The sequence below is a fragment of the Capricornis sumatraensis genome, chromosome 22, assembly GCF_032405125.1.
Source record: "Capricornis sumatraensis isolate serow.1 chromosome 22, serow.2, whole genome shotgun sequence".
Lineage (NCBI taxonomy): Eukaryota > Metazoa > Chordata > Mammalia > Artiodactyla > Bovidae > Capricornis > Capricornis sumatraensis.
The window spans coordinates 32,640,261-32,653,196 of record NC_091090.1 but is presented as its reverse complement, the minus strand read 5'-3'; the positions used below and the strand labels follow the sequence as shown (position 1 = coordinate 32,653,196).

The 12,936-nt window shown below is 43.5% G+C and overlaps 1 protein-coding gene across 1 annotated transcript; it reads left to right on the top strand.

Moving 5' to 3' along the window:
* Positions 1-10,081: 10,081 nt before the first annotated feature.
* LOC138069419 (olfactory receptor 2H1-like) lies at positions 10,082-11,020 on the top strand. Its single transcript, XM_068960714.1, has one exon. It carries the CDS (start codon positions 10,082-10,084, stop codon positions 11,018-11,020), a length of 939 nt encoding a protein of 312 aa, XP_068816815.1.
* The last annotated feature ends 1,916 nt before the right edge of the window (positions 11,021-12,936 follow it).

The following is a 12,936-nucleotide window of genomic DNA, read 5'->3' as shown; positions in this document are numbered from 1 at the left end:
AAGACTCCAGTTCAGTTCAGTTCAGTCGCTCAGTCGTGTCCGACTCTTTGCGACCCCATGAAACACAGCACGCCAGGCCTCCCTGGTCATCACCAGCTCCCGGAGGTCATTCAGACTCACATCCATTCAGTTGGTGATGCCATCCAGCCATCTCATCCTCGGTCGTCCCCTTCTCCTCCTGCCCCCAATCCCTCCCAGCATCAGGGTCTTTTCCAATGAGTCAACTCTTCTCATGAGGTGGCCAAAGTACTGGAGTTTCAGCTTTAGCATCATTCCTTCCAAAGAAATCCCAGGGTTGATCTCCTTCAGAATGAACGGGTTGGCTCTCCTTGCAGTTCAAGGGACTCTCAAGAGTCTTCTCCAACACCACAGTTCAAAAACATCAATTCTTCAGTGCTCAGCTTTCTTCATAGTCCAACTCTCATATCCATACATGACCACTGGAAAAGCCATAGCCTTGACTAGACACACCTTTGTTGGCAAAGTAATGTCTCTGCTTTTTAATAAGATTCAGATAGCCATAAATAAATAAAAAGAAATGCCAACCAAACTCAATCAAAATGCATCTGTGAATTCTTATTTAATAACGGCTGTAGGGAAAGTCTGTCTAATCTCAAAGAATGACCATTTGGAAAACATTTGTCAAAATAAAAAATGGACATGCCAAACTAAAACAACCCAAATACCTTCCAGTAATAGGGACATAGATAACTAAACTGTAGAACAGCATCAGCAATAAACATGGTTGAATTATACCTGCAAGCAACGATACAGATGGACATGCCACATACCGGCTGAGTGAAAGAAGACAAGGCCAAGGAGACTGCAGAGAGTATGCTGCTCTTCATAACTCTTCAAACCAAGCAGACCTATCCAGAGAGACAGAGAAAGAGACAAGCTACTTTGAAATTCAGAGTATATTTGTTTTTTAAATAAATGAAGTCCAATCTAAATGCTGACAGGGGTCACTTGAGGATTTTCAAGAGCGAATAAGACGTTTGAGAACCCCCTGATAGCTCATCCTGTCACATGCTGTGCTGTGCTCAGTCATGTCTGACTCTTGGTGACCCCATCGACAATAGCCTGCCAGGCTCATCTGTCCATGGGGATTCTGCAGGCCAGAATACCGGAGTGGGTTGCCATGTCCTTCTCCAGGGGATCTTCCCAACCCAGGGATCCAACCCAGAAGGATTGCAGAAGGATTCTTTACCAGCTAAGCTACCAGGGAAGCCCCATACTGTCATGTTTAATGTTTAACTTTGGGAGCTTAATGTTTGTTGAAGCAATGTATTGAATGGAACTAATGTATGTTGCCTTATTAATTAATTAAGAGAAAACACATATTCAGTCAATTAAAGATAAAATAATGTTATAACCTAAAACATAAATGTTCTAAAGGAAAACAAATACAAGCAAAACAACAATTAGTATTTAAAACCATATAGTGTGTCATCAAGCTGTCATAAAAATGTAAAAACCATAAGTGTTGATTATGACACAATTACACTTTAGAGTTTATATATGTTACATAATTCTTTTGTGGTACCAAAGCTATAACTAATTTTTTTTTCATCTATCTACCCTAAACCCAGCAATTTCACTTTAGGAATTTATTCTATCAGTATGCTCATATATATATGAAATAAGATATGTATCAAAACAAGTATATTCATGTGATATTACTTGTCATCCAAAAAATGGAAACATATCAACAAGGAATTAAATAAATGAAAGTGTATACAGAGGAATTAACTGAAAGAATCAAGTTACAAAATGTATAATTTTCTGGTATTTAAAAAAGAAAAATATATACACACATATGCTGAAATGTGCATACATGCAATATCTCTGAGAGGAAACAAACTGTATTGTCTAAGGAACTGGAATGGGAGGGAGATTTACTTATTATGTACCTTGTCCTGTTACTGTTTTTAGTTTTGCTGCTGCGGCTACTGCTGCTAAGTCACGTCAGTCTTGTCCGACTCTGTGCGACCCCATAGACGGCAGCCCACCAGGCTCCCCCGTCCCTGGCATTCTCCAGGCAAGAATGCTGGAGTGGATTGCCATTTCCTTCTCCAATGCATGAAAGTGAAAAGTGAAAATGAAGTCACTCAGTCATGTCTGACTCTTAGCAACCCCGTGAACTGCACCCTACCAGGCTCCTCCGTCCATGGGATTTTCCAGGCAAGAGTACTGGAGTGGGTCGCCAGGGCCTTCTCCGGTTTTGAGTTTTGCAGGGTCGACTAAAAAAATATATATTCACCACCTTAAAGTTAAGGGTTGTGTTTTCTTCAGGGGACATGCCACCAACTTTAAGCACCAGAACAACATCTCAAGTAAACCTGAGAAAACTGCTTCAATAAGGTGAAGTGGAAGCTAGGATTTATAGGAGTTTTACAACAAAGGGCAGGTACTGGAAATAAAAGATTACTGCTAATAAAAGAAAACTAGGTGTCTTAAGGAATTTACTGCTTTTCTACCTGTGGGAAGATGTTAAGAGTCTGGGCTCATTGAAATCCTTCCTTTGATATGCATCTCAGCTCTCCGGGGCTAGTATCCTGTGTTTTCTCATCCTGAGTTCCCTCAGGGCTCACTGTAGGGAGCAGCTGCAGTCTGATGGCTTCTAGATGGCAGGTACTCTTTGTTTCCTTCCTGACTTCCCTCAGGGTTCACCAGCTCACCTGTGCTGCAATCGCTGATGACTGTGAGTTTTCTGATACAGCCAGCAATATTTCATTTCTCGGCCCCCTGTGTATATATTACCTGTTCAATAGCAAAAGAGAGGAGGAAACAGAGAAAGGGGTGAGGGAAGGGGTATGTATCTTTTTTATGCTGTCACTGGCTCAAGATGGAACTGGCTACAAGCTATGCACCATGCACCGATGGGAACCGGTTTCTGTGCTCAATCACTAGTTGCTAAGCAGATGGCCATGAAAAGCTAGCACTATAATAGGTCATCTCACACGCTAGTAAAGTAATGCTCAAAATTCTCCAAGCCAGACTTCAGCAATACGTGAACCGTGAACTTCCTGATGTTCAAGCTGGTTTTAGAAAAGGCAGAGGAACCAGAGATCAAATTGCCAACATCCGCTGGATCATGGAAAAAGAAAGAGAGTTCCAGGAAAACATCTATTTCTGCTTTATTTACTATGCCAAAGCCTTTGACTGTGTGGATCACAATAAACTGGAAAATTCTGGAAGATATGGGAATTCCAGACCACATGACGGGCTCTAAAGAAATCTGTATGCAGGTCAGGAAGCAACAGTTAGAACTGGACATGGAACAAGAGACTGGTTCCAAATGGGAAAAGGAGTCTGTCAAGGCTGTATATTGTCACCCTGTTTATTGAACTTCTATGCAGAGTACATCATGCAAATTGCTGGCCTGGATGAAGCACAAGCTGGAATCAATATTGCTGGGAGAAATATCAAGAACCTCAGATATGCACCACCCTTATGGCAAAAAGTGAAGAAGAACTAAAGAGCCTCTTGGTGAAAGTGAAAGAGGAGAGTGAAAAAGTTGGCTTAAAGCTCAACATTCAGAAAATGAAGATCATGGCATCCAGTCCCATCACTTCATGGCAAATAGATGGGGAAACAGTGGAAACAGCAGCTGTCTTTATTTTGGGGGGGCTCCCAAATCACTGCAGATAGTGATTGAAGGCATGAAATTAAAAGACACTTACCCCCTGGAAGGAAAGTTATGACCAACCTAGACAGCATATTAAAAAGCAGAGACATTACTTTGCCAACAAAGGTCCATCTAGTCAAGGCTATGGTTTTTCCAGTAGCCATGTATGGATGTGAGAGTTGGATTATAAAGAAAGCTGAGTGCTGAAAAATGGATGCTTTTGAACTGTGGTACTGGAGAAGACTCTTAAGAGTCCCTTGGACTGCGAGGAGATCCAACCAGTCCATCCATAGGAGATCAGTCCTGAGTGTTCATTGGAAGCACTGATGTTGAAATTGAAACTCCAATACTTTGGCCACCCCATGCGAAGAGCTGATTCATTTGAAAAGACCCTGATGCTGGGAAAGATTGAGGGGAGGAGAAGAAGGGGATGACAGAGGATGAGATGGTTGGATGGCATCACTGACTCAATGGACATGAGCTTGAGTAAGCTCTAGGAGTTGGTGATGAACAGGGAGGCTTGGCGTGCTGCAGTCCATGGGGTCTCAAAGATTGGGACACGACTGAGTGACTGAACTGAACTGATGATAGTAGGTTAATTGTTATGATCCTGTGCCTTCCCTACTCCCAAACATGCAACATCCAATAATACTTTACATAATCCAAAACTTGGAAAGATCAATAATATATTCTATAATATTTTCTGAAATCAAAGGAATTTAACTAAAGTCAGAGGTCAAATCTAATCTTTGGTTAGATTTTTGGTCAAATCTAACCAAATAAACCCAATATATATAATATATACATTATATATATACAACTCAAGAACTATCACTGAGCCACGATCTTAGTATGATGGCAACTTGTGAAAAATGACTAAATGGACAAAATACCTGGAGTAGTCAACGCACTAGGAGGTGTCATGTGGCGTGTGGGCCAGTGGCCCTCATCCACTTTGCAGCTATTAGGCCTTCCTAGAATAAATTCAGGCTCTCCTTCCTACTTTCATGCAAATTATTTCACCATCCTCAAGCTTAGTACTTTTTTCTGTCAGCTGGGGATTTCACTTAGGATTAAGCTCTGTTACCATTAACAGATACCTAAAAATATTTGGCTTCATAAAGATAGTAGTAACTTCAAAATTCAGAAGGAGAAGATTCAGAGCCAATATGATCATTCTGTTCAAAAAAAGCAGCTCAGGACCACTTTCCTTTGAGCTCTGCTATTTTTACGACATGGTCCACATTGTTGTGGTCCAAAATGGTATCTAGTGCCCCCAGCCATTCCATCGTTATTCCAGGAAGAGAGAGCTTCAGTGGTATTTTTTAAAAGGCTCCATGAAATGGCCAGAAGAGATTTCTCCTACATCCTATTGCCTAACATCTTACAACCACATGAAATTGAAAGGGAGCCTGTGAAATAGTCTCTACTCTAAGTAGGCAGGCTGTTGTTCCCCTTGTTGTTGTTTGGTTGCTAAGTCGTGTCCAACTCTTTTGTGACCCCATGTCCTGTGGCCCACCAGGCTCCTCTGTGCATGGGATTTTCCAGGCAAGAATACTGGAGTAGTTTGCCATTTCCTTCTCCAGGGGATTTTCCCAACCCAGAGATTGAACCCGCATCTCCTGCAGCTCTCGCACTGGCAGCAGACTCTTTACCACTGAGGGAAGCCCATGACCCTCAGGAGGTGGTAGTAAAAAGAAAACAATACCCTTGTACTCCCCTGTGACCCAGGGGAGCAGAGGGAGACCTTTCTATTTACCAAAGGGAGCATTGTTTCTGGCACATTTTCTCTAGATCCTCCTGTCTTTTCTTAACCATGATTAGTAGCAGTCGCTAACTAGTTGTGAATTGCTTGGCAGAATTAAGGAGGTGTTTCTTTCCATGGTAAAAGAGTCCTGGGATCACTCCCTCTCACCTCACCACTCTTCCCTTTCTACCTCCAGTACCACTAAAAGAGAAGTTAACTTCCTGGATTGAGGAGGAGAACTTGTTATCAAAAAGCTCCACAGTAAAAGGCTGCCTCTGGCCTCACATGTTGAGCAAAGTGATGGTGGGATGTGGTTATTATATGACCTCCTCAACCACCACCTTGGGTTCAAATCTCAGCGGTGGTGCTTGCTAGCTACACTTTCAGAGCAAGTGATTCATCCTCTGTTCGTTTTCATTTCTTCATCCAAAAAAGAAGATAATAATTGTGCCCATCTCTTGAAGTTGTCATAAAGAGCAATCTATTGTGATGTGCTTTGCAAAGTGACTGGGGAAGGAAGCCATAGCAATCATTACCCTTACCTGAAATCTGAGCTTTAATCAATTTCAAAGATACAGTATTTCTCATAATTTGCTTTTAGTTTTCAGTATAAGGATCGAGTGAAGGCTTGAACCAGTCCAAAAGCTCCATATCATGGGGATGCTCTGGTAGCAAGGCAATAAGGAGGCTGACTTGATTGTGGATAAGTCACATATTTATTCTTCTCCTATAGCCCTTCCATTACTATATATCGTGATTAATATTATGAATGAAACAGGATCTAGAAATCTGGCCCTGGTGCTTACTAGCTGGATAATCTTGGGTGACTTACTCATCCTTTCTGAGGCTGTTTCTTCTACAAATGAGGGATAGTATCAACAAGTTTTTCCATGGTTTTTGTGAAATACAGATATTTAGAAAAAAATTTTAACATAGTGCCTGGTGCTTAGGAAACACTCAAGAGATGGTAACTATGAAAATAAAATATGAAATTATCATTACTGGATGCGGAATTTGCATCTCATGACCTTGTAGCTCTTAGAAATGACTGACTCTTTGGTGACAGATAAAAGATTAAACATTCAATGTTGAAATCAATGGGAACTAGAAAGTAGTGTTTGCCTTTCTTGGTGTAAGAGAAAAGAAGAACCTAGAGAAAGAGGGTGAGGAAAAGACCTGTTATGAAAGACAGACAAAAAGAAGGAACGGAGAGTCAAAGGAAGATAGAACCTGAAGATATCCAGAAATAACATACAGAGTAAGGCAACACATTGCCAAGAAAATAAGAACATAGGAAATTCTACAGCTGATGGATAAATAAAACTTGATGGGTAATTGCTGAGATACAAGCAGTAGGACACCTATAAAGTTCAAAAGAAATTTAAAATAAGCAGAATACCAATTCCTTCCTAAAGAGCAAAGAGAAGATGTCTCTTTGTGATCAGATGTGATCAGAGAGGTACCCAGAGCTATGGGTAACATTTGTTCTGCTCTTAAAAGGGAGTTGGGGGCAGGTATGCCATGTGTTTATTTTATTATCTTGTAAAGCCTATAGACATATTTTATACACTTTTTATTACTCAAATTGTTGGAAATTCCCTGGTGGTCCAGCAGTTAGGACTCCACATTTTCACTGCATGGATTCAATGCCTGGTCACGGAACTAATATTCCATAAGCTGCAAAAAAAAGTTATTAAAAGGAACAAATCTTACCCTCAAAGGGAAAGTAACGATGGAAGAACTGGAGAAGAAGACATAAAGGAGTCCTAGCAAAAAGGCGATGAAGTGTAGCTTCTAACATAAAATGGCGACTCTGTGATGAAGAAATGCTTTGTTGTTGTTGTTGTTTAGTATCGAAGCCGTGTTGACTCTTTTGTGACCCCATGGACTGTAGCCTGCCAGGCTGCCCTGGAATCTTCCAGCAAGAATACTGGAGTGGGCTGCCATTTCCTCCTCCAGGGGATCTTCCCTCCCCAGGGATCAAGCACACATCTCCTGCATCCCCTGCACTGGCAGACAGATTCTTTACCACTGAGCCAACATGGAAGCCTCTCCCATTCCAAAAGCTTCTGGGACAGTTTCTGCCATCAAAACTACCCATATGCTTGCCACCACATCCTCTGAATGGCTTCCTACGATTGTCTCTTCTCAGAAGACCCCCAGTTCTGCCCCTTGACTGCCAGAGTGGTTCCACATCTCACAGCCAGCTGTGGGCTCAGTTCAGTCCAGTCACTCAGTCATGCCCAACTCTTTGTGACCCCATGGACTGCAGCATGCCAGGCTTCCCTGTCCATCACCAAAACTCCCGGAGCTTACTCACACTCAGGTCCATCCAGTCGGTGATACCATCCAACCATCTCATCCTCTGTCGACCCCCTCTCCTCCTGCCTTCAATGTTGCCCAGCATCAGAGTCTTTTCCAGTGAGTCAGTTCTTCGTATCAGGTGGCCAAAGTATTGGAGTTTCAGCTTCAGCATCAGTCCTTCCAATGAATATTCAGGACTGATTTCCTTTAGGATTGTTTGTGAGCTCACCTGTGACCCAAACTGCCTTTCACAGCAAAGATCCGGGTCACCTTCTCCAGGATGTTTTCTTGACTTACTTGCCCAGAATCCTCCTTACTGTGCAGACTTCCTTCTCTCACACACCCATCATCTTTGCTTTATTGGCCTTCAATTTCTTGGTGATCTCAACATTTTCTATCCCTTTCCTCCCTTTTGAACTACTGCATGAGGCCAGCTGTACACCAGCCTCTGCTTCTTCTGGTGAGACTTAAACCCATCACATTATACTTGAAGACTTGTTCATTTCAGTAGCTAAGGAAACGCTACTATAGGACCAAGGTCACACATAAGTGATAGGCACTGGATCTTTTATGGGGAAATTTGCTATAAATAACATTATTAGCAAAATTATGAGTATGAGCCACAGTCAATGTTTTGCCAATGGTGGATTTTCTATACTGAGTAGCTGTACTATGTTTACATAAAAGAATTTCCTTTTGATTAGAAACTGCTGCTGCTAAGTCACTTCAGTCGTGTCCGACTATGTGTGAACCCATAGACGGCAACCCACCAGGCTCCCCCGTCCCTGGGATTCTCCAGGCAAGAACACTGGAGTGGGTTGCCATTTCCTTTTCCAATGCATGAAAGTGAAAAGTGAAAGTGAAGTCACTCAGTCGTGTCCGACTCTTAGCGAACCCATGGACTGTAGCCTACCAGGCTCCTCTGTCCATGGAATATTCCAGGCAAGAGTACTGGAGTGGGGTGCCATTGCCTACATGCTAACATATGAAGGTGTGAAGAAGCATTATGTACACAACCTACTCGCCAATAGCTCTGAATAAATATAACTGTGTATATAAAGAAAAGATAGAATGATTTAAAAGTGGCAAATACTAACAATTCATTGATCAAGAATAAGCAAGAATTTTTAGACTTGGAAATTTTCTGCAAGTTTCAGAGTTGGATATAGAAAGTTTTAAAATCTCAAATACTGAGTAGAATTAAGAAAGCATTCAACAAATTCTATGTTCTACTTAAATATCTCAATATCAACTCAGCATAGTTTGCTTTTGATGTAATCTTATCTGAAAGGGAAAGCATTTTTTTAAATTACATCATCTTCCTTATTTCAAGGTCCAATTAGTATAGATGTTTCTACTTCCAAAGCAAGACAACTGGCTGCCTGTTTGGTCTTATTTTGTGACATGTAATGCTAAGTTGAGCTTAGGGCTTTATTAAAAAAAATTTTTATTTACTTATTTGGATGCATGAGGTCTTTTGCAGCACATGGGATCTTTAGTTGTGATATGTGGGATCTAATTCCCTGACCAGGGATCAAACCTGGGCCTCCTGCATTAGGAGCTCAAAATCTTAGCCACTGACCACCAGGGAAGTCCTCAGGTTTTTTATTTATAGAAAACACTCTTGTATTTAGTTTAATAACTCACCATTTTTTAAAATACTTATTTGTCTGTGCCAGATCTGATATGTAAATGGGATCTGGTTCCCTGATCAGAGGAAGCTCAGAGTCTTAGCCACTGGACCACCAGGGAAGTCCCTATCACAAGTTTTTCATGGGACAAGATAACCTAGTCAATATCTCTGTGGTGGGGTCACTTCATACAGAGAAGAAATGTCCTTAATTCATACATTCTGCCTCTGGTGGCTCCCCTACAAATGAAAGTAAGGTGGATAAAACATGAGTGATCCAGAAAATGTATGATCCAAAGTAGGAAGTACTGCATAGATACTCTCAGGAAGGAAACTCAGTAAAAATGAATCCTTTGGTAATGATTTCTGACAGAAGAGAATACTGAAAACTACCACAATCCTCAGAACAAAATAGGCATTTAATAAATGATTGTTGAATTAAGGAAAACTGATTGATTATTCCCTGTTTCACATCAGTTTCTTTTGCCTTCACTCAGTACGTCTGAGATACCAGTGTGAGTCTCCATCTGTCTTCTGCACATTCACGGCTTCCTCACTCTCACTGGACCTCATTTGACCAGCAGGAGCAGGGGAAGAGAAGGCGCTGCTGGATGCTGATGTGCTGGGAAACAGGCTGAGTGAGTGACGACAGAAGAGAACTGCCCATCTGGTGTGACCTGACAAGCACCCAGGGTGAGTTCTTACAAGACAGGTGGGAACACACAGCTCAGACAGCCCTCATCCCTCTAGGTCTGGACAGGAACAGGCCATGGTCAACCACAGCTCCCCGGTGGACTTCTTCCTTCTGGGCTTCTCTGAACACCCAGGGCTCGAGAGAATCCTCTTCGTGGTTGTCTCAATCTCTTACCTCCTGACTCTGGTGGGCAACACACTCATCATCCTGCTGTCTGTGCTGGAGCCCAGGCTCCACTCCCCGATGTACTTCTTCCTCTCCAACCTCTCCTTCCTGGACCTCTGCTTCACCACAAGCTGTGTCCCGCAGATGCTGGTCCACCTCTGGGGCCCAAGGAAGACCATCAGCTTCCTTGGCTGCTCTGTCCAGCTCTTCATCTTCCTGTTCCTGGGGACCACGGAGTGTGTCCTCCTGACCGTGATGGCCTTTGACCGCTACGTGGCTGTCTGCCAGCCCCTCCACTATGCCACCATCATCCACCCCTGCCTGCGCCGGCCGCTGGCAGCCATGGCCTGGGTAATGGGTCTGGTCCAATCAGTAGTCCAGACACCGCCGACCCTCCGCCTGCCCTTCTGCCCACATCGGCAGATAGATGACTTTGTGTGTGAAGTCCCTTCTCTGATTCAACTGTCCTGTAGAGACACCACCTACAATGAAATCCAGTTAGCTGTGTCCAGTGTCATCTTCCTGGTCATGCCACTTACCCTCATCCTTATCTCTTATGGTGCCGTTGTCCGGGCAGTGCTGAGGATTAACTCTGCCGTAGCATGGAGGAAGGCTCTGGGGACCTGCTCCTCCCATCTCATTGTGGTCACCCTCTTCTACAGCTTGGTCATTGCTGTCTACCTCCAGCCCAAAAATCCCTACGCCCAGAAGAGGGGCAAGTTCTTTGGTCTCTTCTATGCAGTGGGCACCCCTTTACTTAATCCCCTCATATACACCCTGAGGAACAAGGAGGTCAAGAGGGCGCTCAGGAGGTTGCTGGGGAAAGACAAGGACTCCAGGGAGAACTAAAGGTAAGCTGCTTGATGTGCTTTCATTGAGAGGATGTTCTTTATTCTTTTTCAAGCAAATTAGACCTCTCCAGTCTACAGCCTTCCCTATACCTATCCAAGCCGCTACAGTGAGTCACAGTGTGTCTGTGTGTGTGTGTGTGTGTGTGTGTGTGTGTGTGTTACAGGAGACATGTATGTTGGAAAAAGGGAAACAGAGTTTAAAAAAAAAAGAGTAGAGAGAACTTCAGGGAGCTTTGGTATGAGTGAAAACAAGGAGAGGTTTGGGGTCTACATGTAGGCGGGAGTAAGCATCATGATGCTTAGGCCTTCCCTGATGGCAGGCCTTCCCTGGGACACCCTCCACCATGCACTTTTCCGGTACTTTCCAGAAGGAAGAGAACAGCCCCTGAATGCAGGGGACAGGGCCTGGAGGAAGCATGCAGCCTGGAGGACAGGTAGACAAGAGCTGTTCTCCCAGGACTATGAGTGTTCAGGGCCCCACCCACCTGTACTCCAGATGACACTTGCGCCCATCAGCTGATGCCACATGGCCTGCAGGCTTCTGCAGGGTTGCCAGGGTCTGAACAGTTGAGCAAAGCAAAGACTAAACCCCTAAGGTCTCCACTCCCAGGCAGAATATATTAATCATGTCTTTCATTTGTTATATCCTGTTGCTTTGACAGAAAAACATCTATTTCTGCTTTATTGACTATGCCAACACCTTTGACTGTGTGGATCACAATAAACTGTGGAAAATTCTAAAAGGGATGGCAATACCAGACCACCTGACCTGCCTCTTGAGAAATCTATATGCAGGTTAGGAAGCAACAGTTAGAACTGGACATGGAACAACAGACTGGTTCCAAATAGGAAAAGGAGTACGTCAAGGCTGTATATTGTCTTCTATGCAGAGTACATCATGAGAAACGCTGGACTGGAAGAAGCACAAGCTGGAATCAAGATTGCCAGGAGAAATATCAATCACCTCAGATATGCAGATGACACCACCCTTATGGCAGAAAGTGAAGAGGAACTAAAAGGCCTCTTGATGAAAGTGAAAGAGCAGAGTGAAAAAGTTGGCTTAAAGCTCAACATTCAGAAAACGAAGATCATGGCATCTGGTCCCATCACTTCATGGCAAATAGATGGAGAAACAGTGGAAACAGTGTCAGACTTTATTTTTCTGGGCTCCAAAATCAATGCAGATGGTGGCTGCAGCCATGAAATTAAAAGACGCTTACTCCTTGGAAGAAAAGTTATGACCAACCTAGATAGCATATTAAAAAGCAGAGACATTACTTTGCCAACAAAGGTCCGTCTAGTCAAGGCTATGGTTTTTCCAGTGGTCATGCATGGATATGAGAGTTGGACTGTGAAGAAGGCTGAGCGCTGAAGAATTGATGCTTTTGAACTGTGGTGTTGGAGAAGACTCTTGAGAGTCCCTTGGACTGCAAGGAAATCCAACCAGTCCATTCTGAAGGAGATCAACCCTGGGTGTTCCTTGGAAGGAATGATGCTAAAGCTGAAACTCCAGTACTTTGGCCACCTCATGTGAAGAGTTGACTCATTGGAAAAGACTCTGATGCTGGGAGGGATTGGGGGCAGGAGGAGAAGGGGCGACCAAGGATGAGATGGCTGGATGACATCACCGACTCAATGGACATGAGTTTGAGTGAACTCCGAGAGATGGTGATGGACAGGGAGGCCTGGCGTGCTGCGATTCATGGGTCGCAAAGAGTCAGACACGACTGAGAGACTGAACTGAACAGAACTGATGCTTTGACATCTGGGGTTTTGTTGACCCTGGAGGGACTTGCCCCAAGACTAGCTCATTCCTGGACCTCCCTGGTGGCACAGTGGATAAGGGTTCACCTGCCAGTGCAAGGGACAAGATTCAACCCCTGGTCCTGGAAGATTCTACATGCCTTGGAGCAA

Excerpts from the sequence above, each read along its gene's own strand:
- LOC138069419 (XM_068960714.1), top strand. The coding sequence starts at position 10,082 with ATGGTCAACCACAGCTCCCCGGTGGACTTCTTCCTTCTGGGCTTCTCT.